The following is a 25806-nucleotide window of genomic DNA, read 5'->3' as shown; positions in this document are numbered from 1 at the left end:
TGAGATGTTCCTCGGTTATAATTACGTTGAAGAGCTTCATGTTTTTCAGTTAAGAGTCACGGGGTTTGCACAATGATCCTTGAGAGGAGTATAACAATATTATAGTTTCAAAGACCAGACTGTAACACAAAAACAGCTGCAAAGGCTCTAAAACACAAACAGGTTGTCTTTGCTAACCGGGAGGAGGGCAAGAAAAAACACTTTTGGCAGTATTACAGTAAATTAATAATCATGTTCTACTCTCTCAACTTCATTAAAAGTAAGAATACTTTCCAAAACTGCTGCATCCTCAAAAGCAGAGGTTATGAGTTTGGATACTCAGTGTTGATGGGACATGAAATGTTGTACTGAATGTTAAGGGCACACTGCAGAAACTTCTATGAATGGCTTAGAGATAATTAACATGTATTATATTATTGGGAGCATTACACAGAACTGCTTTTCACAAATCTGCTTGGATTTAAACATTCTCCTCAAAGCTCACACACAGTGTCACATGAAGAACCTGAAAAATGAAATCTACCAGTCAAGTTATAGGCAGAAGGGAAACCTGTCTAGTTAATCATTAATAGCCAAGCTGAAATACAGAAAATAAAGCCAACATGCACTCCGGATTTTCCATACACATTCAGTTATATTTTAAGTTAGTCACTTGATGTTTTTTTTTAAAACTAAGAATCGTGCATTTTGTTAACCTTCCAAAATGGTTACATGCAGAGCCACAGCTGCTGTCTCTCCTCTGAATTCAATATAGCAACAACAGCTTCTAGCAGCTATGGATCCACTTATGAGGCCTTGACTCAGCAGAAACCTAAACACGGAATTTATTTTAAATATATTCATAATTATTCTGCTGAGTCAGGTTAGCTGGGCTGACTTCTGATGTCCAATGTTTGTCTGAAAACAAAGAGCAATTTAGAAGATGTATACAGTTCCATGCACTGCGTGGCTTCACCTGTTCAGACAAGAGCTAAGTTTCAATGCTGGGGTGGGCTACGCGTCCTGCAGGCCTGTTCCCCTTGCGAACAAGGGCCTAAGGAGAAGGATGCACCTTGAAGATCACCGTGATACCCCCAGGGACTGCATGGATCCGGGGGGTGCACCAGGATCCTATTTAGACTACAAATATGTAGACTTCACATGGATTTTTTCTTTATAGTCAAAGACAACAAAAAGAACGAAAATTATACCTGTGAGGTCTTTTGAAACGCAAGACCTTCATTCACACACAGATTTGTCATTTTACCAGATATACTCTAGCGAACTTCCAACAAGGACCCCCAACACCTTTTTGTTTTGTTTGGAAAGCTTGGTGTTTTCCCTGTCACTTCAAGCTCTGGAAACACCTTTATTGCAATTAACACACCTACTCTGCAAACATAATTTCTAATAAATGATCTTAAATGCCCGGCCTGAACTTTCAACTTGACCGCATGGAACCAGAACAAACAGACCATGCAGAAGCCAGAGAACAGGCAAACCCCAACGTATTCAGCCCCTCAGCGCTAAGGTGGGGTGCCCAACCTGCAGCGCTCCTGCCAGGACAAGCCACGCAGCCCATGGCCCTTTCTCCCGAACATCCTTGGGATGCAGGCGAGGAGCAAGGAGCTGCTACGCATGCTGCAGCCGTCAGCTACGAGAGGGAGCCTCTGCAGCCTGATGCGGCAGGGAGAAAGGACACCACTGCCATGACGTGAATGAGAAAAGTAGAGGGTTGTATTTGAGTTCCTAGATCTGGAGCCGCCCAAAGCAGAAGAAAACTACTTTCCCATCCAGTCACAGCAGAAAAAGCTTGAAGGATGTTTTTAGTAGCATGCACAGTATTTAAGCAAATCCAGAGTTCAGCAAACATCTCACTTGCTCGCAGATGATCATAAGGTTAATTCAAAAATATTCTTACAAGCGCTAGGAAGGGAATGAATTGGTTGTTTTAGAGTTCCCATAGGTGAGTCAGTAACTGTACAGAAAAATCAAAGGGACAGGTCCTGCTTGAGGAAGAACAGGACAAAAAAAGTACGTCTGAGCAACAGGGAAACAGGAGAGTTGAAGACACCATAAGACATCCATGCACTCAGCCACATGCCTGCCAGGACAGCGTCACCCAAGAGTTTCCCTGCCCATAGTTCAAACCTCATTTGTGACCTAAAGCAGAATCACTTCTGCAACTTTATCATTTTATAAATAAACCCCTTCTTGATTTTTTTTTATCCCTCAGTGACACCAAGAGCAACATACTTCACCACATGGCACATTAAACAGATCTGTCAAGGTGGGTACATACAAAAGTTTTTGTAACAACATTTGACATTGCACTCAGACCAATGCTTTATTCCTTCAAGGTAGGGATCAAAAAGGCAGAGGGGAAAAAGCATCTGCTACTGTTTTTTTTCTTCTACATTTAAGCACTGTAGATAACTTGCAAGAAGACAGGGTGAACTTCCTCCTCCCTCTCACCCACTTCTGCTGGGAACTCACCGGGCCAGCAGCTTTGGGCATTCATTCTCACACCCGTATGAGCCTCTGAACCTCACTGCGTCTCTTCTCCCCAGGGGCCGTGAGAACAACTCTCAGCTCCTCAAAAATGCTGCAGCTCCTCCTTTCCCCTGTGGTGGCTACCTGCGAGCCTTCATCGCTGCCACTGTCCCCATAGACATCCCTCTGCGACCAGCTTTGACCCCACCTCAGTCCCATTGTGTTCGTGCTCTGGACCCAAACACCATGTGTGTGACAGCAGTTCTGAGGGATACAGCACAGAAATACAGCAGGTTCATTGACAACTCCAAAAGCATGTCATAAGAGCAAAATTAGTCAAGGGAATGACAATTTTAAAAAAAAAAAAGTCTGCAATCATAGCATGGCTGCTATAAAAATGATAGCAAAATGAGGCTTGTTCCACTCCTCGCTCAAAGATGTTTAATCCTGAAGGTGGACAAGACAGCAGTGTGCTGACCCTCATCACTAGACATGGCACACATTTCGGGAGGGAGATAGGAACCCAGAAAATCCAAGGAGAACGTCCACTTGCTTTAACCACTGCTGACAGACATCTACGGTGACATCTGCAGTGTAACAGTGGGGTTTTTTTCCCAGAAGGCTTTAAGTGCTTCTCTCTCCTCTTTCCACCTTACAGAAAATGCTGTCTCCTCCTCCAAGACTGCAGACTGATTTATTCAATACTCAGAAGCAGGATAAAAGGGAGATGGAGCCAGATAGCTACCAATTCATAGAAACAGGTTCAAAAAATGGTTCTTTCTTCCCAGATCATGGACATGCTTTTCTCAGCTCTCACCTACCATGCACTGAGGGGTTCTTTGTATCACACAGGGACAAGAAGTGATGAGACCAGAAATAGGGGGAAGAAAGGAAAAGAAACAGAGGGAGTATCACACACTCTATAAAGCTGTTGGTCTGAAGTCAGACAATTCGTCACACAAGACGAGAAACATGTTTACGCATCACCCCAAAATAAAATCTTATCACAAAAAATCACGTCCCCCTAAAGATGACCATTCTGATTTAAAACAGTAACATTTTCCACGGACAGACAGACACACAGAGCCTACTGAGCTAAGCTCCCTCTTGCTGGCTTCCATCTCTCCCTCCCTCATCCCTTATCTACAGTCAGCTAAAATTCAAGAGCAGTTTTCCAGCCATGTGGCTTTCTACCAGTGTAATTATTGACTCACCTATTAGGATGGACAGTTAGAGACAGGTCACCTGTTCTGGATAACACTTGGACAATTTAAAAAGTTCAAGAAACCACGCCCCAGCATTTATTTTGCTTGTTCCTGGGCTTACAGTTTTTAGGCAGGAGGGGAAGCACAAGTTGCAACCTGCAGGCTGGGAGCTGCTCAAAGAACACTTCCTACCCGGCTGGGAAGAGCCCGGCGCCAGGAAAAGGAACCAGAAAGTCTGCTTCTGTACAAGCTTTGTATCATTTTTCCAAAGCTTGGTGGGGTTTGCCCTTGTAAAACCCTTAGTGATGGCAATGCTGCAGCTATCATTGATGCACGTTTCCATTAACATGATGATGAAACTCCTGTGACAAGATGGTGGTGGGAGCGCAACAGGAGCATGAGATTCAGCTTGCTAAAAAAGACAGATTGCCTTTGTGGAGAACTCCCTTTCTTTTCTTACTCATCTTTAGTTTTCTATGGTTGCCAAGTGCCCTCCCCCTGACAACAACCCATACCACCTTCTCACACTCTGAGGAATAATGTAAGGTTTAGGAGATTACAGGCTGTTAAAAAAAAAAAAAAGAAGAAAGGTGGTAGAACGGGAGAACAGTGAGAAATGTTAATAGTTACAGAACATTTACATAATGGCTTTTTTTATATTATTCCAAAAGATTCTAGAAAATTTTACAGGTATCTGCACAAGTCATGTTACAGTGTCAGCGTTCCTAACAGGAATAAGTTAGCAGCAAGTGCTCTATTTTAAAACATGATTGATTTTGTACAAACAGTTTTAAGGCTTTTGTATAAGAACATTAGACAGCAGCTTCAGAATATGATTTAAATGACACATAGTAATTGTACCCTGGTGTTCAAGTACGTACCAGGAATACATTACAGGGGACCAAATTATTACAATAGAAAGTCCTATCGATGTTCAATCTTTGTCAATGAGCACAGCACAAAAGGTTTTTAACAGTACAAGTATGAAGCAAGTTACCTTTCTTCGCTTTCTTCTGTAGCTTCAGTGTATCAGATGATTTCTTTTTTATCTCTTGGCGGGCTTTTTTGTATTCTAAAAAAACACACAGTCTCTGTTATCAACATATTCGATGTCAAAATTAATGTTTTTCACAGAAAAGGCTATGTTTAAAGACATTAGACTACAAATTTTAAGAGGACAGCTACTATTAATCAAAGCGACTTAGAACTTGCATTTCTTAGTGCCTATATGTTTGGCTTAATATAACATTTTAGGGTGTGAGCACATTCACATACCAAAATCTTTCCCAAATAAACAAAGCCTTTACAGAAATAACAACTGAGAACACAGTACAAAATTAGAGTGCTTTTCATTTCAGAGACTCATCCACTCTCAGGAATGGAAAACAGAGATGACAGGTTTCTCGAAACATCTGTGTTCAAAAACAAGTATCCAGAAATGGCAAGGCAGAGAATATCCTGTGATCCCTCTCCAGCATGAGAGCCAGGCAGAGGGAGAGGGTGCTAAAACTTTGCCCAAGGAAGGGTCACATTGCCAGCTCTTTCTGATGAAGTGGAGCACACTGCAGTTGTCCTCATTTTCAGATGAGCTGCAAATCCCGGGAGAATTAAAATCCCAGAACAAAATATTCCACCTCTAGTCCAGGCACACTAAAGGTACCAGATATGAAAACTGATACTTTAAAAAAAAAAAAGAAAAAAGCTATGTATGCATGTATATACATATACACATACACTTTAACAAAGGAGGCCAATGTTACTACTCTTCTATAGACGGAAAAACAGAAGCAGGCTGTTGGTGGGCACAGGAACTGTACCAGGGCCAACTGTACCCCCAATACCCAAGTCTACCCACTAAACCCTAAATCTCACTGCCACTTTGGCCAGGGTCACCCCTACCTGCAGGCACCCAGGTGATTCCTCCCTCCTCCTCACTACCTGCTTAACGCTCTCCGCAGCACAAGGTGGAAATTATTTCAAGAGCTGCTGATTTAGCTGCTTCCATTTGACCACAGTAATAGTGGGGCAAGAAGCAAATCCTCTTTTGGAGGCCAAGCACACTCCCTCCCATTAGTTCTCATCCCCAAAAAATAAATTATGGTGATGCTGCTTCTTTCAGACATAGCAAAAGCCTTCAGTTTTCAAGGGTCAGTGGTGAATTGCAACCTGATTTCAGCACCTGTGCTAGAGGGTCATCATCCTGCGTACAACTTTTGCAAAGCCAAAGGCATCTGCCAATATGCTCTTGCTGTGCAAGACTTTTCTGCCTCCTGCTCCTTCCCCCAGGAAAACCTCTGGAGCTGTCATCAGCACTGCAGGTCTGAGCATCCCATGTCCAACGACACAGCTTTCCTGTTCCCCAGGTGCACATTTCTGTATCGCATCAGATATAAAATAACGACGCTGAATGTTTTACAGGGCTGTGCATTCTCTGGAGAACGCTATGTCTGAGACATAACATGATCTTACAGTTAGCTTTTAACTGCACCCCGGGGCTTTGCAGGGATAGATGCAGCAGCCCCAATCCTCAGCACTATCGGAGATCATACAGTGAGAGTGGGCTAACAGAGTGAAAACTAGTCACCGCTTACCGTCTAGAAAAACAACCCATCCCTTGGGGTCCTGCAAACTAGACCTTCCAAATGCATAGGCAAGTGTTAAAAATTTGTTAGGCACTTTGGGAGAGGAGTGTTTTAGAAGAGAAAAGTTGCTATACATATTTAAGCGCGTCATTCAGTTCGCCAGTACAAACATGAAAAGAGGAAGAAAAGCTGATATTACAATCTTACTCCTATTAAAGAATTCTTCCTCTGTAACTACCTTTTGCATGGTCTTTATCCAGTTGATTGGCCACTTTCTTCCACTCTTCCATCTGTTCTTGAAGTGGGTTTATCAGACAGTCAATTAAAGCACTAATTTTGTTGAAAAAACACAAAGAGCAATCAAATCCTGCAGATGCCCCTATTCTTATATAGAGAGCCAAGGTCAATATTGGAGTATTTTTACTTTTTGCTGTGACAGCTACCAGTGTCACAATGTAAATATCAGAACATAAAAATGTTTAGGCTGGAGAAAGCAAAAGAAAGGACTGGATCAAAAAAAAAATCCACATCACAAGATAACCAGAATTACTGCACAGAAGTTCAAGACAGTGAGAAACAGAGCGTAAACCAGAGGAGCGACCCGAAACAGGGCCAATGTAAACAGTTAGATCCTACTCATCTGTCACACAAAGAGCAGTTTAAATGGATACTCTGGAGCCCGGAAAGGTTCATGCAGCCATGAAGATTATAAACTTAAATAACACATGTAGATGCACAAGAAGACAGAGCAGTTGCACAAGTGAACAACATTCTGCCCACCGATGTGCCTCACCTCTCACCAGTGGAGTCCATGATACAGCACTAGTAATGCTCCACTAGTTATTGAGATTGGGACTGAATTGTTTAAACAGCTAACTCTGGGGTAACTAGAGACTAAAGTTGCCTTCCTCACACCCAATTTCACACGTATCTTTATTTTAAAAGGGAAAAACCATCCCTGGCCATCATGCAGGTGAAGCATCATTTTGGTTCACCTCAGGTCAAGCATAATTTTTAAGTCTGGTTAAAAAAAGCACATGTGCAAACTACTGCCTACTACAGAAGTAGGTTGTTTATGTATAGCCCAGCTTACATGAGTTGATCCTCTCCCATTACCTCTACAGTCTAACTTTAACTGCAAAAAGGGGATGAGAGAATTTGCGTTTTCCATACTTGTCTGTTCAAAGTTTCTCTCTTGGCCGCAAGCTATTTGGGCTCTCCAGTAAGCCGGGGAAGCAGCACAACACTTGCTGCTGCTTTAATACTTAGTGACAAACCTTAAAGTCCTGAAACAAAGACAGGTTGGTCACATCAGCAGCCGCCTGCTCAGCACTGAGCAACAGGAACCGACAGTGGGAATTTGCAGCATTTAGAGTGATTTGAGGTGACGAGCCCAGTCCCCAGAACATGCAGTGAAATCCTGCATGTTCACAACACCTAGCATGCTGCGGGGGAGAAAAAACAACTGCTGTTCTCAGTGACAGGGTCAGAGATCAGCTGGAAAGCCAATGCTGGTGAATGGCTTCAGGCGCTCCCCAGTAGCAAACGAAAGACAAACCTCGAGCTCCGGGCCAGGTACAGAGCCACTCACCTTGAGAACTGCCGGAGTTTGGACTCTATACTTCTGTGCCTCATACACATCCTGGTGAGAGCAGACCCAATCTCTCTGGTACCACCTGAAAAACAAAATACGAGGCAGGTGAGACCCCTGATGAGATTCCTGCCTGTAGTGTAGGCATCTCAACCAGAAGGCAGGTGCCAAGTCTTCCAGAGCAAATGTAAAACAGGTTCATAATAACTGTAGGATTGACCAGGCTATTAACCAGGCAGACCTCAGGGATATCTACCACTTTGGGAAGAGATTAAGTCTTGTTCATCCAGAGACCAGAACTAAACAATTAAAGACGATTAAAACAGTTCTTCCCAGGAGCTGTATGTGCCATGAAGCCAAACTCCTGGGCAGACGAGTTAAAAGAAAAGGGTTTCAGATGTCAAAAGACAAGATGCAAAGCTGGCAAGCAGGTAGGCATCTACGGCCAGTTTATTTCCACATTTTGGAAATAAACCTAGGGGATTTGATCCAATTTTCCCATCTCCAAATTCTTTAGATCCAATGCCTCAAAAGGATTTTGCTCCTCCAGAATATGTAACTAACCCTACGTGTTGCCTCATACATCACCGACACATACCATCAGCGTCTATCACACCTACCTGTCATTTCAGATCACGCATATATTTTTCATCACATTGCCAGAAGGTGGCACTATTTGCTCTATACCCCCACCTCGGTTTCTGACAACTGCATGACAGCAAGAATAACTTTTTGCAAGTGTTCCTCCTCCGAAGTTTTCCCTTTTAAAAGCACACATTCCTCCATTTCCCACTTTAATCAGCCTTACCAACTTTGATCAGCCTATTAAATGTCAATATAATTTTGTTTTGGTTAGTGTTAGTTTCGATAATTGCTTAGTTCCCATTTGCAAGCCAAATCTACTATTCTCAGGGTACAATCATTAACCTTCGTACAAAGCTTTTCCAAACTGTTGTATTCTCTGGAATGGCGAAGATATCAGCATCTATTTGAAAGTCTCATTTGATTATTAAAATAACCATAGACTTGTAATATACAATAAAATATTTTCCTTAGGCTTTAAAAATGGTATTGCACAAGTAAAAAATATATTCCTAGTAAAGAAGCTTGAAAATTTTAATAATTTTATTTATTTTTTAAGCACGAAAACAAGTCACCATCTTCCTGCATTCTTGCAGAATTAAATCCTGTGCCCACGAAATGGCTCTGGAACAAAGACACTAAATAACTGGAACAAATTGTGGCTATTTGGTATTTTCCATTGTTCGAAAAGATAAACAGAAAGTCCTTTGTCACTTGCCCAATTACTCATGTTTTTATAAGGAGCTTTTGAAATAATATTATTTGGTAACACTGAAGAGCTGTAGCCTCGCTGCATATGGGTGGCTGGGAAAAGCATACGGACTCAGCCTGGGCCCGGACCCATCTCTTCCAGCAACGCTGCACTTGCACAAGCTGCGATAGACTCTGGTAGCTCAAAAAGCAATACAGAAGATGAGGAAAGGCGTAACGGAGAGAAAGCAACTAGAAGAAGAGGACAATGTCCACAACAAAAAGTGGATCTCTGTTCCAAAACACAGGCATTTTTCTTTGGAGCCACTGCCAAACAAAAGTAACTTGGAGCTTAATGTGGCACAGCTCCAATGGCAGAGATGGAGAAATGAACCAAACACTTCCACGGCCATCACCAGCACAATTCCTAATCGAGTTTAAGCAAAGGGTAGGTTTTTCAGGTTGAAAACTCACTGAAATACTGGAATATTAAGGAACGTCAATGGTTAAGTGACACTGCTTTCCTAAGCCCGTTATATGAAAAAAGGAAGAGTCGTTCCAGAACAATAAATAGGAAATAATGCACCATGTGCTTTGGAGACTAGGAAACAAGGGTCAGTTACTATTAATATTAAATTGCAAGGTAACAAAATTTAACTGAAACCCCAATAACCAAAGTATAAATATACCCCCTCAACACATAGTACAGATGGATGGGCAAGGCCAGCAAAACAGCTATACAAAGTTAGGTCTATGCATTGCTAGTTGTGCTTGTTTAAAAAAAAAACACAACAATATAAATGAAGCCTGGAAAAAAAGGTTATTGTATGGAAAAAAAGCCAAGCCCAACTGGTTGGGGATGAGGGGGGTTGCTGGTTCTTCCCACCTTTTGAAACTTCATGTTATCCATAAGTGTTTACAAGAGCATGGAAGTATGAGGTGTTAATTCTATTCTGTGAATAAAGACTACTTTAACAAAGTGAAGGAAAAAGGAAAAATATGGTTTTGAGGAGTTTTTAACGCCCCTTCTGGAAACTGGGGTGTTGCAGAAGATGGGTTTAGGAGCCTGCTCGGGAAGAGGAATGAGGGGTACTATCGGAAAGTTTGGGAGGGCTGAGCCAGCGCCGCGGCTGAGTGGGTGCAGAGCCGGGGAGGGCTGCGGGAGCGGGTCGGGGCTGGCAAGGCTCCATTTCAACCTCCCGTGCCGAGGTGTGCAGGGAGTCAGACAGTGCTGGTGAGGGTCAGCGAGGTGATTTGAACTCCTGAAGCAACCGCTCTTGCCAGCCATTTGTTGAGAAAGGTGCTGCTCAGCCCTCCCTACAGAGCGTAAATCCCTCCCAAACAGCCCTTAAATTATAAACTCAGCCTGCCTAAAAACGAAGCGCTGGGAAACACGATCGCTCCAAATGGCTACTTCAAGAAAGGACTCTTGTGCCGCTGCAAAATCATAACTCGCTACAATCAATAAACTGAGTTTATTGATAAATAGAGTTTACAATAAACTGAATTCAGAATAAACCAAGTTTAACTACCTTGGAAATAAGATTTCCACAGTACTACAAAATATCAACGTAACGCTGGCCACAAACGCATGTCCCCTGTACAGTCTTTCCAGCCGCCCTCGCTGCTCCTCTTGCTGTGGGACCATCCGAAGAGTTCTCCACAGCCCCTTGCCACAAGGCTTACAGTGCTGTTGGACGCAGACAGCAGCGAGCTCTGGTTTTATTCCTCAAAGCCTTCTCGTTTGCAGCCCGTGGCCATCTCTCCGCGCGCCCGGCAGCTGACGGACACGCGGTGCATCGAGCACCGAGGGGGGCAGGCGGCAGGGGAACCAGTCTCCATTCAACACACGCTGCACAACAAAGTCACTATGCATTTCCAATTCCCCTTTAAAAGCTAACACTACTGGTGTCTAATTAAGCGTAGGAGAGAGAACCTTTGCAAGAGACAAGGGGCTTTTTAATTTTGGCACTTGCTGGATCAGCAGAGGCAGGAACCATGTCCAAGCGTCCCTGCACACCTACCCACGGGAGGCAGCCCACGAGGTACAGACACACCTCCTGCAGAGCTTCTGCATGCCGAAACGGCAGCAGCAGCATTTCAGAAAGGACCACCTCCTCGGCTATGCCAAAACAATTTGCGTTTTGGGGGTGCCTCAGCAATCTCTTGTTAAAAATCAGCCACCAGACTGAAGGAAGGACAGTGCCAGCCCATCTCCTCCCACACCTGAATCCCACCACTCCTCCTCAATGTATTAAGTGCTCCAACAGCACCGGAGTTAAACAGAGCTTTACCTCCCTATTCCCAGCTATATTATTGGCGAAGAATCAAAATTCTTCCTGAGAAGGCAAAAACAATTAAACTGTATTTAAACCTCTCGCCACCCCTTGATTTATCGAGTTGGAGCGCCATGGCCATTACCGACACGTTGAGCAGCCCTTCCAGGAACATGTGTGTGCAAAGGGTTTCTCTCAATTGCCAGCAGGTTTCTGCAAGGGCTGGTTCCCACCAGCAGAACTGCACTGGTGCTCCTGTTTCCAAAGGGCTGGGATCAGCTGGCTACACAAACTGGCAGAAGGGAACCAATTTGTACCACTGCAGTGGTTTGAAAACATCCTAACATACCAAGGGACGGTAGTTTGGATTTGCTTCTTTTACCCAATCTCAGCCAGACAGCCTTAGTGAACCAGAGTAACATATGCTTTATATAAATTATCCTTCAATGTTACAGTAGTATTTTACTCACAGAAGGAGCGGGTGACCAACGTGCCTACTCTGCAAACAGAGATGGACCTTACGAGCAACAATAATGTGCATGCAAGTCCTGGTATTGGCTATGCAGCTGAGCATTCAAGACCTGGTAAGAAGTTTATTGCACTGGGCTACGCCACAGTCATACAAAACCTGCCTCAGCCTCCAAATTAATTTACAGTTTATCTTTGCAAAAAGACCAGCTCTGTAAGTGACCAATTGCCCACTTACTCAAGGACAGAGCCACGAGCCAGGGAGGCAGAAGACCAAGTGGAGGTAACTCCTTTTTCAGTGCTACCAACACACAGACTTGGTGGCAAAAGAAGCATCTGAAACAGAAGTGCATCAGGAGCATGCTGAAAGCACTGCCCGTCTCCACCTCACTTACAAGCAGGCCCCTGGCAAAAAGTCATGACATTCTCCAGTAGCTATAATCTCCTGAAGAGAAATACTGAGGCCACATTAGCAAACGTTTCATCAAACCAAGAGTATGTTGGGTGGGTGACCTGGTCTCCATTCGCTGCTCTGCAGCTATGCAAGTTAAACTACTGTGCCTTGGGCTCTCAGTTTATAAAATGAGGCTGTGAACTGTCTGCTTCTCTGACATATTACAATAATTCATCCATTAAGGCAAACAATGCTTGGGAACAGTGTAAAGTAATACTTCGAAACCGGAGACGAGAGTCATATTCATCAGAATTCCCACTCAGAGAAAGTGGCTTAACAAAATGCTCCTGTCAAATTTGGTTAGAAAGTGGGTGATAACATCAGCCTTATTTCTCATAAGTAAAAGGCAACTCCGCAAGGCAAAACGTGCTTTCGCTCTCACCTTCCCTGTTTCTCCCTATTCCTGTCTACGCCTGTGAAAGACCAAACCCCTTTTTCATGTAAGATAATTAAACGAAAGCCTGTGGACCACGGCACTACAATGAGTCAGCATAAATGGCATAAATTATTTTCTTTTGATGCTTGCTTGTCATTGAACATTGCAGAGAGACAACAGGGAGAGACTCAATTGTTTTATTGGCATCATTATGTTTGTATTTAATGATGACAATACATCAAGGAAATGATTATTTGATGAAACGTGCAGCTGTACAACTGCACGGCCTCTGTATACTCCAAACAACCCACTACAATCAACCTCTTATCTTCCTCCTCTCGTCTCACTGTTGAGCAACCCCAGAAGGCTCAGAAGATGACTGCCTTTCCGAAAGTGCCTTTAAGGCTCCAACTTATTAACGAGCTCATCTTTATCTTCAAGGGCAGAGTCCAAATGTGCCAGCTACTTCCCTCTTTCCCAAAAGGGGGAGAATGATGAAAAAATAGGTGTAATACTTTTGTAATTTCAAAGTTATCAGAAGAGGCTTCCATTTTCAAGCAAAGATTAAAGCAGGAGTGGAACAGAGGCTAGATTATTAAATACAACTCTGAACACGGAGGCTATGACAGGATGACTAACAGTAGGACATTTTAAGTTAATGGTCATTACTCAACCCTTATCCAAACTCACGCTGTTAGAAGAGCAAGCAGTTTCCATCACTGATTACACGGGGCACGGACCTTGATCTTGCAAAACTGTTTATGTGGATGCCTCCGCGAAACTCAAGGATGATGGGATCAGTGCCAAGGTGTTAGAGCAGACAGGAAAAAGGAGGGCTTTTGCCTAAATGACCAGCACAGGGGTTGTAAGCATTACAACTCCGCGAAACTCAAGGATGATGGGATCAGTGCCAAGGTGTTACAGCAGATGGGAAAAAGGAGGGCTTTTGCCTGAATGACCAGCACAGGGGTTGTAAGCACTACCACTGGGACAGAAACCTGGAAGTGGAGCTGTGGTAGCACTTTATGTTTCAGGGTGTGAACGGCCTCCAGGTAAGGCCTGTAAGTTGGAAAAACATATCAAGAACTGCAGACAACAGAGGGATGCTGTTCAGCATCTACCAGCCAGGAAGAGAAAACAGGACACCCTTATTCCTACTAAGAGCCGTTCTGAGCAGCGCTTGGCAAAGTCTCTTGCTCAAAACCAGCTAAAAACCATTTCCTGAAGCAGTAACAAAAGAAGAAGTTTTAATTTTGATATCTTTCAGAGAAGACTGGATCAACATATGCAGATTCAAGGTCAAACTCACCTAAGGATTTTAGATTCACCAAACTTAGTAAAACAACTGTGGCAGACCATTGTCATGTACCACATCTCTGAGGTTGTCATTGCAAAGGAACAGCTTGCTTGCAATGGTCAGTCAAGTGCCCTTTTGGGCAAATTACTTGGAAAACATATTTATAGAGGCCTGATACGAAGTCGTCACATTTGCTAGAGCACCACGCAGTCCAGATGATCCTGAGAAGAAAATGCTGTAGGTGGTTTATTTTCTCTTCTGCAGAAGAAACTAGCATTTGTTTATGGATGGGACTAGTAGGATCTCAAATTGCATTTGCATTATTTTAAAGGAGGAAGAAGGGTTAAGGAGAAGAGCAGCAGTGGCAGCTAGTCAAAGCAGTAAAGAAGCAACAGGAACAGGAAAGCTGAGCCATCCCTAGCCCACTGCCTGCCCTGGCAACCGCCAGCTTTAGGAAGTCCTTAAAACAGACTATGACCATGTTCCAGTCAGTATGTTAAAGAACATGCAAGAAAGCTCTTATGACTTCTTCTGATCTAGCTTATTCCTCTGCTCAGCAGCATTTTTGCTTACTCTAGCTGTTCTAGCAGAGCACTGGGCAAAATCCTCGCCCTGTGGGAGTCAACAGAGTGCTGCCATTAAACAAGCAGGGTCAGAATTTCACCCATGCACATGGAGGTCACTACACAGTCCATCTGACATATTAAAGTCGGTCATGAAGCAGCCCTGCTGTGATCTTTGGACAGTTTGGGTTTAGTCAGCCTTCAGGGCATGCTGAAAAGCTCACCTGTGGCCCTCTGCTTTTAAAGAGGATGTCACACACACAGGTGGCCAAAAATGCTTGGGGAAGGTTTATGTTATCGTAGGATGCATCGATTCAATTTTGGAGAAACTAAGAGTCTGTCATTGATTCACAAACTTGTAGGAGACACAAAATGCATCACTGAACCGTGACATCCTGTTAGAGAGCAGCAAAAGTCCAGGCAGAAGTGCTTCCCAGTAGCAAAAGCCTCAAGTTTGAGCACGTTTGTGTCAGGAGTGCAAGCTGGCTTGATCCCTCCTCCTCTCCCTTTCGTAAGTGGTGTTGCCAGCACAGACAGCAGTGTTTGGCTTCTGGAGATTTCTTTCAAGAATTAATATCCATCCCTCCTCGCAGGTGCTTGTTGCTCGTTTTTATGAACCCAGAGTTCCGCACCAAGGTTTTAATGCCACAAAAATAAAGCATCATTAGAAACACATTTGCTTAGAAGAGCAAATACCACACTTGTGTTTTCCAAGGGACGTTATTTACATTTTATTCTTTGGAATACAAATAATTTCATTACTGAAAACATATATGGTCTGTTAAGCATCTGTACGCACAATGTGCCCACTAATATTGTCCATACCTTTTCCCCATTTCTTTTCAAATTTATAGTCAAATGTATTTCCAAAATCATTCTATGAACAGCTATGCAAACCTAATGGTCTTAATCTGAGCGGATCCAACTGCTTTGCTCCAAATGCTACACCCACTAACAGCTTAAGAAAGGCAGGCGACGTGAGTCATCAAGCTCGCTCTCCAAAATAAAAAGGAGCACACTAATAAAAAGGACTCTTTATAACGAAAAGGGAATTCCTAAAGAACACGAGGCCAAGCCTACATGCTATTTCGGAGTAACCCCTCACTTGGGCAGCATCCCAGAGCTGAGCCGCAAGCCGATGGGTATCTAAAGGCCAGCTCCATCAGCCAGGGATACTCACTGCACCGAGGACCACGCTCCACTGCGTGCTCCAGATGGTGAAAAGATGGAGACCTGGTCCAGCCCTATTTAGATAGCCAGACCCATTGATCTCCGTACTTTCATGAATCTAAATGAACACTTAATGTCAACCCGATGTGTGAAGAAGGCAGTAACTCAAGATACTTATGTTCTTCTGAAGTACAGCTCTTTATTTTGTCTGGGCGCAGCTATGAACTGCGATGTAATCTGATTAGACGCCAGCAATATTCAATGAGGGAAAGGGATAATACACTTACAGTAAATGGGTTGGAACACCAAGTGCAATTCCACCGCACGCTCAGCAGCACACGCGCTGCTTATTTTGAACTGGCAACCTCCACAGAGACTGTGAAAAGCCTACAGGTATCTTTCCACTTTGTGTTCAGCTATTGGCCTTGCAAACACCTCTGGCCCCAACAGTCAAAAGCTCCTTAACTCAGCTCTCCCAACCACCTGTGCTGCTGATCCCAATCCAGCAAGGATTTCAGCTACAACCAAATGGCTGCTGCCTCCAAAGCACAAAATCAAGCACGACCAGGACAAGCAGGTGCAAAAAGCAGAAGATTTTTTTTTTTTTTTAATCCAAGTCAGCAGATCTAACTGAAACCCCACAGCAAGCAGATCTGCAGAATAAGGCAGTGCTATTTTTACATGCTGTCGCTTCTTCCAACACAGCACGCTTCCTTAGTGAACAGAGGGAAAGATCACAGAGGGACAAAGGGAGGTAAAAATCATTTAAACTACCTTAAGAAATTATCAGTTCAAGACATTTTAGAGAAAGTCCATTATGCTTCAGTTAGTTATACAGAGATACAGTGTCATCAACCCGTCAAAAGACTCAACGCACAGCTAAGCACTGAGTGCAGCACCGCAGTCCCTGGGCGCAAGGGAAGCTCTGCCCCTGCCCCAGGTATTCAGGGACGTGGTTCCCTCTCGCTGGGGCAACCTTGTGCCTTTGCTCGGCGTTAACCATCTCTAACTGCAACTGGCATATATGGGGGGATGCTGGTGGTGATGGCAGGCAATAAATCCTCTTTCTGGAACTTTCTCAAGGCAGCTGCTCTGTGTGCTCCAAAGGCCACTGAAAATCATCTCAAATATGTATTGAAATATCCATGGCTCAACCTCATCCCCTGATTTACTTAGTGCACCTCCAAACTCATTTCAGCTTGGCCTGGTAGGAGCCTGGAGGTTAAAAACACACCGCCTTTGCAGACTTCTCCTCTAAAACTCAGGAGACTCGTCAGCAGCCACGTGGAGAACCTGTACACCTCTTGAATCGAGTGGCAGATAGCGAAAGGCTAACAAGAACCCAGGGCACTGGTGTTTACAGTTATCCAGACTGCCCCAAAGCTCATTTTGCCTGGTGCTATATATAAAGACAGTTGTGCTGTTCATTGGGTTAGCTCTCAAACAGTTAACCAGTTTTGTCCTCACTGATAGGCTTTTTTTTTTTTTTTTGGCAGCATCCCACTTATTTTCAGCTTCCTCAGCCTTACTAGAATATAATGAATTTTCACAAAAGCAAAGGAGAATGTCACCGAATGGGTTTGACACCAGCTGGCTGCTTAAGCCCACAGTATGAAGGAATTTGATACACAACACTGAACTCAGCTTTAAAAAAAAAAGTAATATTCCACCTGTTACAGAAAGTGAAATGAGGACAGTCATCTCCAAGCAGAGAAACCAGAGGTCTTTGCACTTTTGGCCACAAACTCAATAAACAGGTGCTCAGACAGACACAGCAAACTCTGAATTCAAACTTTCAAATTTATAAAAGGTACGGGCATTTTCTCCTTTACTTGTAAGGAGCAAATGAAGCAAGCTTCACACACGAACAAGGCTGCGTGCAGATCAGGTGAGACAGCTTACAAGCACAGGACCGCGCTCCCCAGATCTTTGGCTGCTTTGAACGCACAGATTCACATGCTCCACAGGCAAACTCCTGTTTATCCCACAAATCCTTCCAAACAATCTACGCTGTCAGGCTGCATTTAAAGTGTGCCTGCTTAAACCATGAAGAGTGCAGCAGGAGGAAAGCTTCATGAGTTCTTTGATTCACAAAAAGAAAAAAGGACATCTTGCAGAAAAGATCAAATAAAGCTGCAGAAGTGTACGGCATTACAAACACGGCATATAGCACAACACTTAGCAGCGCTGATTGGCATGCAAACACCAAGGACGTGCTTATCTCTATCTGTGAGGACAGGGCAACTGGATTTCTTCTTCCAAACAAGCGCTGTTGGACTGTAGCAAACACATCTGACCACTGGAACAGCAGATGCAGGTAATTCTGCTGTACTTGCCCACTGCGACGCACACACATGCAATGCACACCAGGTTTCTAAGATTTGTGCAAGGAGGCTAAGTTTTAAAATATCACTCAATCACCCTTAGTAAGAACAACAGCAAGAAGCTTCAGGAAACCAGGATTTGAATCAATGAAAAAGACTAGAAACCAAGACAGAAGGAAGACGAAGATGAACTAAAAACAAGCCCTCGCAAATCCTGAAATTTAAGCCTCGAAAGGGGAGCAGAAGCTATCCTGTGCCCACAGAAGCTGCTTTACAGCACTGCTTCTCCATCATTTTAGCTGTTCCCTCACTGCAATACAGAACGCCTTTTGTCCCTCCTCCCATTGACAGCCCCAGGAGAGGAGCGGAGGGGATTCGCACCTTACACTCCATGCAGGACAAACCTTCAGAGTGCTATTACCATTCTAGCCAAGTTCTGCTCATCTTACAGCCCTTAATCATCAAACCAACTGGGGCTGGGCAGTTTTAAATAAGGCTGCCATCCACATACAGAGTGCTGCTAAGGCTTTCATAGCAATAGCACGTAAAACTACACTAATACCCTTCTTAGGGGATGCCCCTCCTTCCACTGCAGGGAAGTCCATGTGCCGGTACTGTACCCCTCCAAATACCGGCGTAACGCTCTTCCTTTCAGCATCTCATGCAAAACAGAGACAGAAAACAAGCTGGAGGGGACCTCAGGAGGCTGTGTGGTCTGCTTCCCCACTAAAAGCGGGACCAACTTTGATGGGGTTCCTGGGGGCCTGTCCACTCCAGCTTTGAGTATCTCTAGGGGTGGAGATTCCTGGGCTCCTCTTCCAGTTGCTGACTAGTACCACTGTGAAAATTGTTCTCCTTACCTAAAATCCAGAGTCCATTGTCCCAGCAGTTCAAACCCGCAGTTTTCCAAGCGCCTCTTGGGAGGCCGTGCTCCCCTGACACTGCTTCATCAACATAACACAGTAAATACATGTGAAAGTTTTTATTGGTTTTATCCAAGTAAAAGCTTTGATGCCAAAGGAATTCAAACATCCACCTTATGCACACAAAACAGCATTGTCACAACCCAATCTGGGAAAAAATGACATCTGTGGTATTTTCAAAATGACACAAAACCAATTAAAGTTCACCTACAAAAAGTAGCCAGCCCAAGTGCTAACTTGTTCAAATGCATCCATGTTTGTTTACTTTTGTTGCATTTCTTAGGGTTTCTCAAGAATGAATTCACAGTGGTTTAAGGTTAAGCTGGTTTTTATACAGAAACATTCATCTGGTCATTTGACATCTCTGGTAATGCAGGAAATCCATCTAAACCTCACAGCTCCCCACACGCTCGGATGCTCCCTTGTTCTTCCAACAGACCTCATCAACCCGCACCTACAATACACAGTTGGCTATTAATTTATCTATTAAAGACAAAGGAAAGTGTCAAAGTTGGATGGAGGATTTCTGACCTAGGCTTTAAGCACTGTAATGCACAGGACTAGCATATAAATTACAAGTTTAGAGGAAAGTGCTCAGAAAGGGTCACCTCCTATTTAGAATTTATTAACTACTCCCCCCAGAGACGACCTTGATTTAGTACCATGTAACCCATATTCCCACATTTCACAGTGATATTGTTACACAAAAGGTTTCTCTTCCTTCTCTCCTGCTCAGCCATGTGAAGTGGGAACGATCAGTTCACCCAGCTCTTCTCCCAATGATGGTCAACTTGAGGGACAGGTCGCTCAGAAATTACACACACACAAACATGCACACAGTTACAGAGAGTTTGAGGAAACTCACATTTGTAATACTGTGCTGGACATGCTGGGGAAGAAAAGCCTCGGATCACTCAACAGAAAGTCATCTTACCATGTGGTCTCAAAACCAGTTTGTAACACACAGGGCCAACAGAGATGACGAGATTTTATTTTGCTAACCGAAGGGAGAGCCCCCGGGTTTTGGAAGCTTTAAGACTTGGGCTCTAGTCCCAAATCCCCAAGCGTAAGCTTGACTCAAATCCATCTGCTGCTCACCAGTGTGTTCAGCTCTGTCCTAGACTGAAAGGCAGAAATCTTGGAAGACAGTGAAAAATACAGTCTGCAGAATAAGGATGCAGCCGCTCTGAAAAGGAGTGCAGGAAAGAGGCAGTTACTGAATTGCCCACCTTCCCCTAATGGGTAGCAATGCTTTACGGCACTGATTCATGAGATGAGTTTTTCAAAACGATGGTGTGTACCCTACCCCTAGTCCACAGGCAGTGCCAAGCCCAGGCTGCAAAATGGCTGTGTCGAGATCACGGCAAACCGAACGCCGTAGAGAACACAGCATCTTCCCACCCTGCGCTCATCAAGGAGCCACCCCGCCATGAGCCGCTCAACAGCACCCGCGTGCCTGTATTTCAAGTCTGCGCTGAGAAGTAATGTATGGTTTTCTACAAGGGGAGCTTCTTGAAAGAGGGCAAAGCTGCCTCCAGTTGTTTTCCCCAGAGTAACGTGCATCTGCAGACAGTTCTTGAGGAGCAGCTAACACATGGGAGTTTAATAACACGATACCGTTCTCGTTCCTTGACATTCTCCTAGGCATTGCAGGGTCAACGCAGGTCAAACTTTTGCAAATTTGAAGTTGCAGTTAAAAAGAAACACACACGCACACTTTTCACATCATTTCTAGACCAGACACAACTTGTTCCAGAAAGAACCAATCCCTTTCTCCCGCTTGTACAAATACCCACCAACCAACTTAACCACGCTAAATGGCCAAACACTTGTACTGGTAACTAGTTTTGTTACCACAACATGCCAAAGTGAAAATGAACCTTAATAATGTGATACAAACAAGATTTAAAAATACATAGATTTTTAATGTGCTCATTTTTAATGTGGTCAACTTCTGCAGTTACACTCTGGTAAGCGTGACGTATCATCAGTCTTAATAGACTTCCAATGCAACAGCAGTTTCTGATTTATTTCCCCCATCCCACATCCTCTTTGGAGTCCATTTCTATTTCAAGCATCAGTACCCAATGCTTGCAACATCTGCAAGTTGCCAAGCCAGTTTATCTATGGAAAAATGGATACGAACTACTCGCCAACAGAAGAAAATACACCCTGCACTGAAAACTATGGCTAGCTTGTGCTTTTTCCTTCTATCTATAAATAGGGCAATGCCAGCTGCTAATTAAAGCAGACGGGTTCAAATGGTGTAAAAGCTGTAATCACAATACAACATGTGTAAGTCTCTAAATATATACATATTAAAAAATGAGGCTAAAACCCCTCCAAGCACAACCCTGTAAAGGGATAAGCACTCTCAGCTTTTTACACTGCGTTAAGGAGAACAGAGAGCTGCTGATAAAGGCTACCCTGTTTGGAAAGCACAGGATTCGCAGTAGGGAGCACAGAAAACACAGACCGCGAGATCTGCCGTTACACGGTACTGAAGCCACGCTCTCCTCAGGCTCCCGAGGAGCCCTTCGGCTGCCGGAGTATCTGTCCGTGACGTAAGCCGACAGTAACTGCAATGCAGCACTCGCACCGGCGCCGATTATCTCGGAATTTGTCTTCCGAGGCAGCAGCACTGTCACTCATCCTGAGCGAACTCAAGGGCATGCCTTGAACAGAAATAATTGCCACGTTTAATCTGTCCAGCTGCAATCCATTTCAGATACAACCGTTTGCAATAGGCCTTAGCCTAGATTTTTGTAACAGTTTGTTTAAAGTAGGTAAAATAAATGATTCAATTAAAAAGATAGCCCCCAAAGAAATGGGTTTTGGTATGGAAGTAAGGACAGTATAATTGTGTCTTGATGTAAGCAGTATTTCTCTGGTTAAGAAAAAAATCTGTCCAAAGAAAGTAGTTAGTCTCGTTAATCTGCCATTCCCAAAAGGATCAAAAGGCCATGAAAGGCACAGCTTGCAGGTCAGACTATAATAAAACAAGAACAAGGTACCTCAGTTGCCGACCAAGGATAAACCAGCAATACACGTGGGATATATTCTATGCCGTGCATTATTTTCCTGTCCAGGAGATGCGGCAAAACCCTACAGCAGCAGAGGTGGGAAGCACTGAAAAGTCCTGTGGAGCCTGATGAATTGTAAATGTTAATAAAAACAGAATCACGCTCAAGGAGCTCCGGTTTATCTACTAACAAAGCTTTACACCACGTTTGCTAAAAAGTAGGCGAGCTAGGGGCAAATGTAAGCATGAAATAATGAAAAAATGTATTGAGCTCCAAAGAGAGACACGGTGAGTTATCTGCTATGAAAACAAAATTAAACCTAACACTATTTTAAAGCACTTAAGAAGGTGATTGAAGACAAAATAGGTACAAATCAGCATCAGCAATTACCCATCCAGTGTCTCCCCCCCTTACTAGAGGCAGCTCTTATAAGTCAAGTCAGCAGTTGCGATGGGCAGGAGGAGGGAGAGGATCCTCAGGGACATTTTTTCTACCAAGAACCGAACGTGAGAAGACTCCGCTTTAAACCTAAAGTGCATACAGAAGGCAGTATGATATGGCTTCCTTTGAAGTTTGACTGCCTTTTGCAAAAGGAAGAAAAAATAATATCAAAAGAAATGAGCTTGCAAAAAAAGGCGAAGAGATCTTTTTAGCAGAAGCTATTTTTCCAAGAAGGCACCACCTTCCTTCAGCCCGACCCCTGCACGGGGGAGCCTCCAGGGAGTCACACGGACAGGGTGCTCCTCATCCAAATGTAGCTGCTGGCTACTAAAAACGCACATTTCCTTTAAGGTTTTGTTAATAGAGTTGTGCTGGACGCATTTCAAACAACTTTGATGCTACTGGGCTTTGCCAGGCAATAGTGTGAAACACTGACGCCTCTCTAACCTGGAGAAGTCTATTTGGGGGGGACTACGACGGCTTGGGGCAGGACGACGACTTACCTTAGTCATCTCTCTGCCAAGGTGCGCTCCAAGCAAAAATGTTCTGACAAGCAGGCAGAGACCAAAAGTAAAAGTCCCGTGCAATTTGCTCATGTAAAAATATATCCCCCATCAATTTATTCTGCCATCTGTTAGTGAGGTCAAAGGTCAATCTGAAATCTAGGCAAGCCACCAGCCCTCATGGGTGAGGTGCCCTACTTTCTGCAGCCAGCAGCGCACAAGTGTTTGATGGGCTCAGGATCTCAGCCAGCTTCCTTTGGCTCTCCGGCCCAAGTGACGTGGTGCATCTGGAGCAAGGCTGACCAGGGACAGCCTGAGGCACAGTGCCAACCCAGGCACAAATGTGGGTCTCTGGATCTGCAGCAGGATGCTGTTACCCACCCTGTTCCTTTAGAGGTTTTGGCCCCTTCTGTCTCTATGTGACTGGCATCAACGCCTCCCAACAGCAGTTCCGTAGCCCTAGAAAAGGCCACTATCGCATCCAAGGATCCCTCCTAAAAATAAGAAGAACCACTAGAGATGAGACCACCAGAAAGATGGGCATAAGGACAGAAATCAACACAGAGCATCTCCCAGCACGTCATCGGATGTCAGACCAAGGTTCATCCTCCCTCCGATCACAAAATAGCCGTCTGTAGCCCAGACCTCTCCTCTAGATAAGAGTTGCTCGGCTTCACATGCTTGCTGGCCACCAAGGTACGAGAACTTGGCAGCCAAGAGGAAACACGTTGTTCCGGCACTGTGCTCTCTCTGACCCATTCCAAAACTAAGGAAATGGTCAAGCTCAAAATATGCTGGTAGTCTATCAATTTAGTAAAGCCAACACTTCCGAAAGGAAAACTTCCAGGCTTAAGTCACAGAGTCTCTCTCAAACACCCTAATTCATTTATAGCAGGATACGCTTCCTGACATAAAACATCCATATGCAGAAAATATTACAAACTTCCCCCAAAATCTATATTTAAATTGGCGTGATAACGCGCTGCTGATATCACTGCTGATATTCACGGCTCACCACTGACTTCTTAAGCGAGCTAGAGGTTTAGAAGCTTTAGCCCTGGTTTCTGTTATTTTATCTGCAAGTTTTCGTCCATCACCATCCAAACGCTCCTCCATAACGGCCGCCAAGACAGACACCACCTGTCCTGGTGACTCACGGCAGAGAACTGGATGCGACCTAAGCAGCATGAATCATCAAGAAGAGCTATTTAAACCAAGTCCAGCATTTTGATACGAAAAGTGTATCACCTTCCTCAACCTGGAAGGCTCTTTTACAGCAGAGAGCATGGGAGGATCCGCCAGGCAAAGAGCCAAGTCCTTTCTCTACAAAACCTTCCCGACGATTGCTTCGGTGATTGCAGGGACAACCGCAGGGACAGGAACGATAGTCCTGTCCAAATGACACGGTTCCCCTGCTCACCCGCATGGACAAGTTAACTCCAGAAAGAAACAGCCTGCTCTTTTCTCAGCCAACACAGTAAAACCCGAAGTCTCTAGTCTCTTTAGGCAGAAAGAGGAAAACCCTGTTTCCTGTAAGATGCTCTTGACCCAGTGAACAATAAAGCACCATTAAATCCAAAATACTGAACACATCTGGCTGTGGGAATAGGGACCTGAGCTCCAGTTTTACTCCCGGAATTTCCTGTGATGAACGAGAATGAACCCCCCCCAATATCTGTGATTCAAATTTTAGGAGAATTTGATTCTCCACTGAAGGCCAATGCCATACTGGTAGTGTTTTGGGGAAATTTGGGCAAAGCTAAGGCAACATTTTTCAGCATGGCCTCTCTCATAAATGAATGCATCAAGGTCCACAGCATGAGCCTGAACGATAAGCGTGCTGAGCCTCATCTTCAGAATATGGATCTCCAAAGAACATCATCTCCATTTCCCCTAGTAACTTCAGACATAACACCCGGGGCGGGGAGGAGGGAAGGCAACACTATTACAATTTCTATGACTATGACCTTTAAATGTTTAACTAGCAATCTATTCTTCGCAGTCAAGATAAAGCAGCAGGTGATTAGCTTCACTATGAGTCACTATGCCCCTGTAGTGCAATAATTCAATTAGACACTTTAACAGCCTTCAATTTTGTTCAGAATCTGCTTACTAGAGCCATAGTCCCATGGCTGCAATTTTGTTTTGCCTCACAGGCTAAGCAGGGTCAGTCCCGGTCAGTGCTGGCTTGAAGGAGAGGTCTTGTAAAAAATCCCACGTTTGAAGAAAAGGGGCCGATGTTTCCAGAGGAGGCACTGTGAACAAGAGCTCTGGGAGAAGGTCTGGAGCTTGTGCCTGGATACAAGCTGCAAACTTTCAGTGAGCTACAACCAAGACCCTGACCTCCCCTACTTGCTGATCTCAAGATACACGTATTTCACTTGCTCAGGCTATCCTCCAGCTGAATTGGACACACCATTCTCCATTTTCTGTTGTAGTTGTTGTTAATATACTCTAAAGGGGCTGTGTCACATCTCCAGAAATGGCTTCAACGTGGTGGCGTGTGAACACCTACCCACCTTCACCTTGATCCATTCCTCAGCTGGTGTTACGGTAATCAGGAAATTGCTGGAGCAGCTGAATAAAGTTTCCTGTGTAATATGCAATGCACGACTTCATCGTCGTCCAACCACACCTGGATTTTAGAAGTTATACAGGAAAGTATCTGCAAGCCTCAACTGTGTTTTTGACAGCCAAGGCTCTTCCCCCTCCTCCAGAGTAATTTCTTTTTCCCCAACAGCTTGATAAGCAATTCTGAAAAGGAAACACATATTTCCCTCCTCCCCAGAGCTGAGTCAGCAATGGCAACAGCAAACTCCCAGAGCATGCATGTACCCTGCTGACCTCGGGACCTCTAAAACTGTTT

The 25806-nt window shown here is 44.2% G+C and overlaps 1 protein-coding gene across 6 annotated transcripts in view; it reads right to left on the bottom strand.

The window, feature by feature from the left end:
- MTSS1 (MTSS I-BAR domain containing 1) overlaps window positions 1-25806 on the bottom strand; it is a 127584-nt gene that overhangs the window by 27800 nt on the left and 73978 nt on the right. For all 6 annotated transcript variants that reach the window (XM_082323105.1, XM_082323100.1, XM_082323102.1 and 3 more), the window contains exons 4-6: window positions 7851-7935; window positions 6498-6589; window positions 4675-4749 (exon numbers count right to left, since the gene is read on the bottom strand). In XM_082323105.1, coding sequence (XP_082179231.1) covers window positions 4675-4749; window positions 6498-6589; window positions 7851-7935 — 252 coding nt within the window. The remainder of the gene's footprint in view (window positions 1-4674; window positions 4750-6497; window positions 6590-7850; window positions 7936-25806) is intronic.

Source organism: Platalea leucorodia, assembly GCF_965183815.1.
Source record: "Platalea leucorodia genome assembly, chromosome: 1".
NCBI lineage: Eukaryota > Metazoa > Chordata > Aves > Pelecaniformes > Threskiornithidae > Platalea > Platalea leucorodia.
The sequence above is the reverse complement of the archived record's forward strand: the minus strand, read 5'-3'. Positions and strand labels throughout refer to the sequence as shown.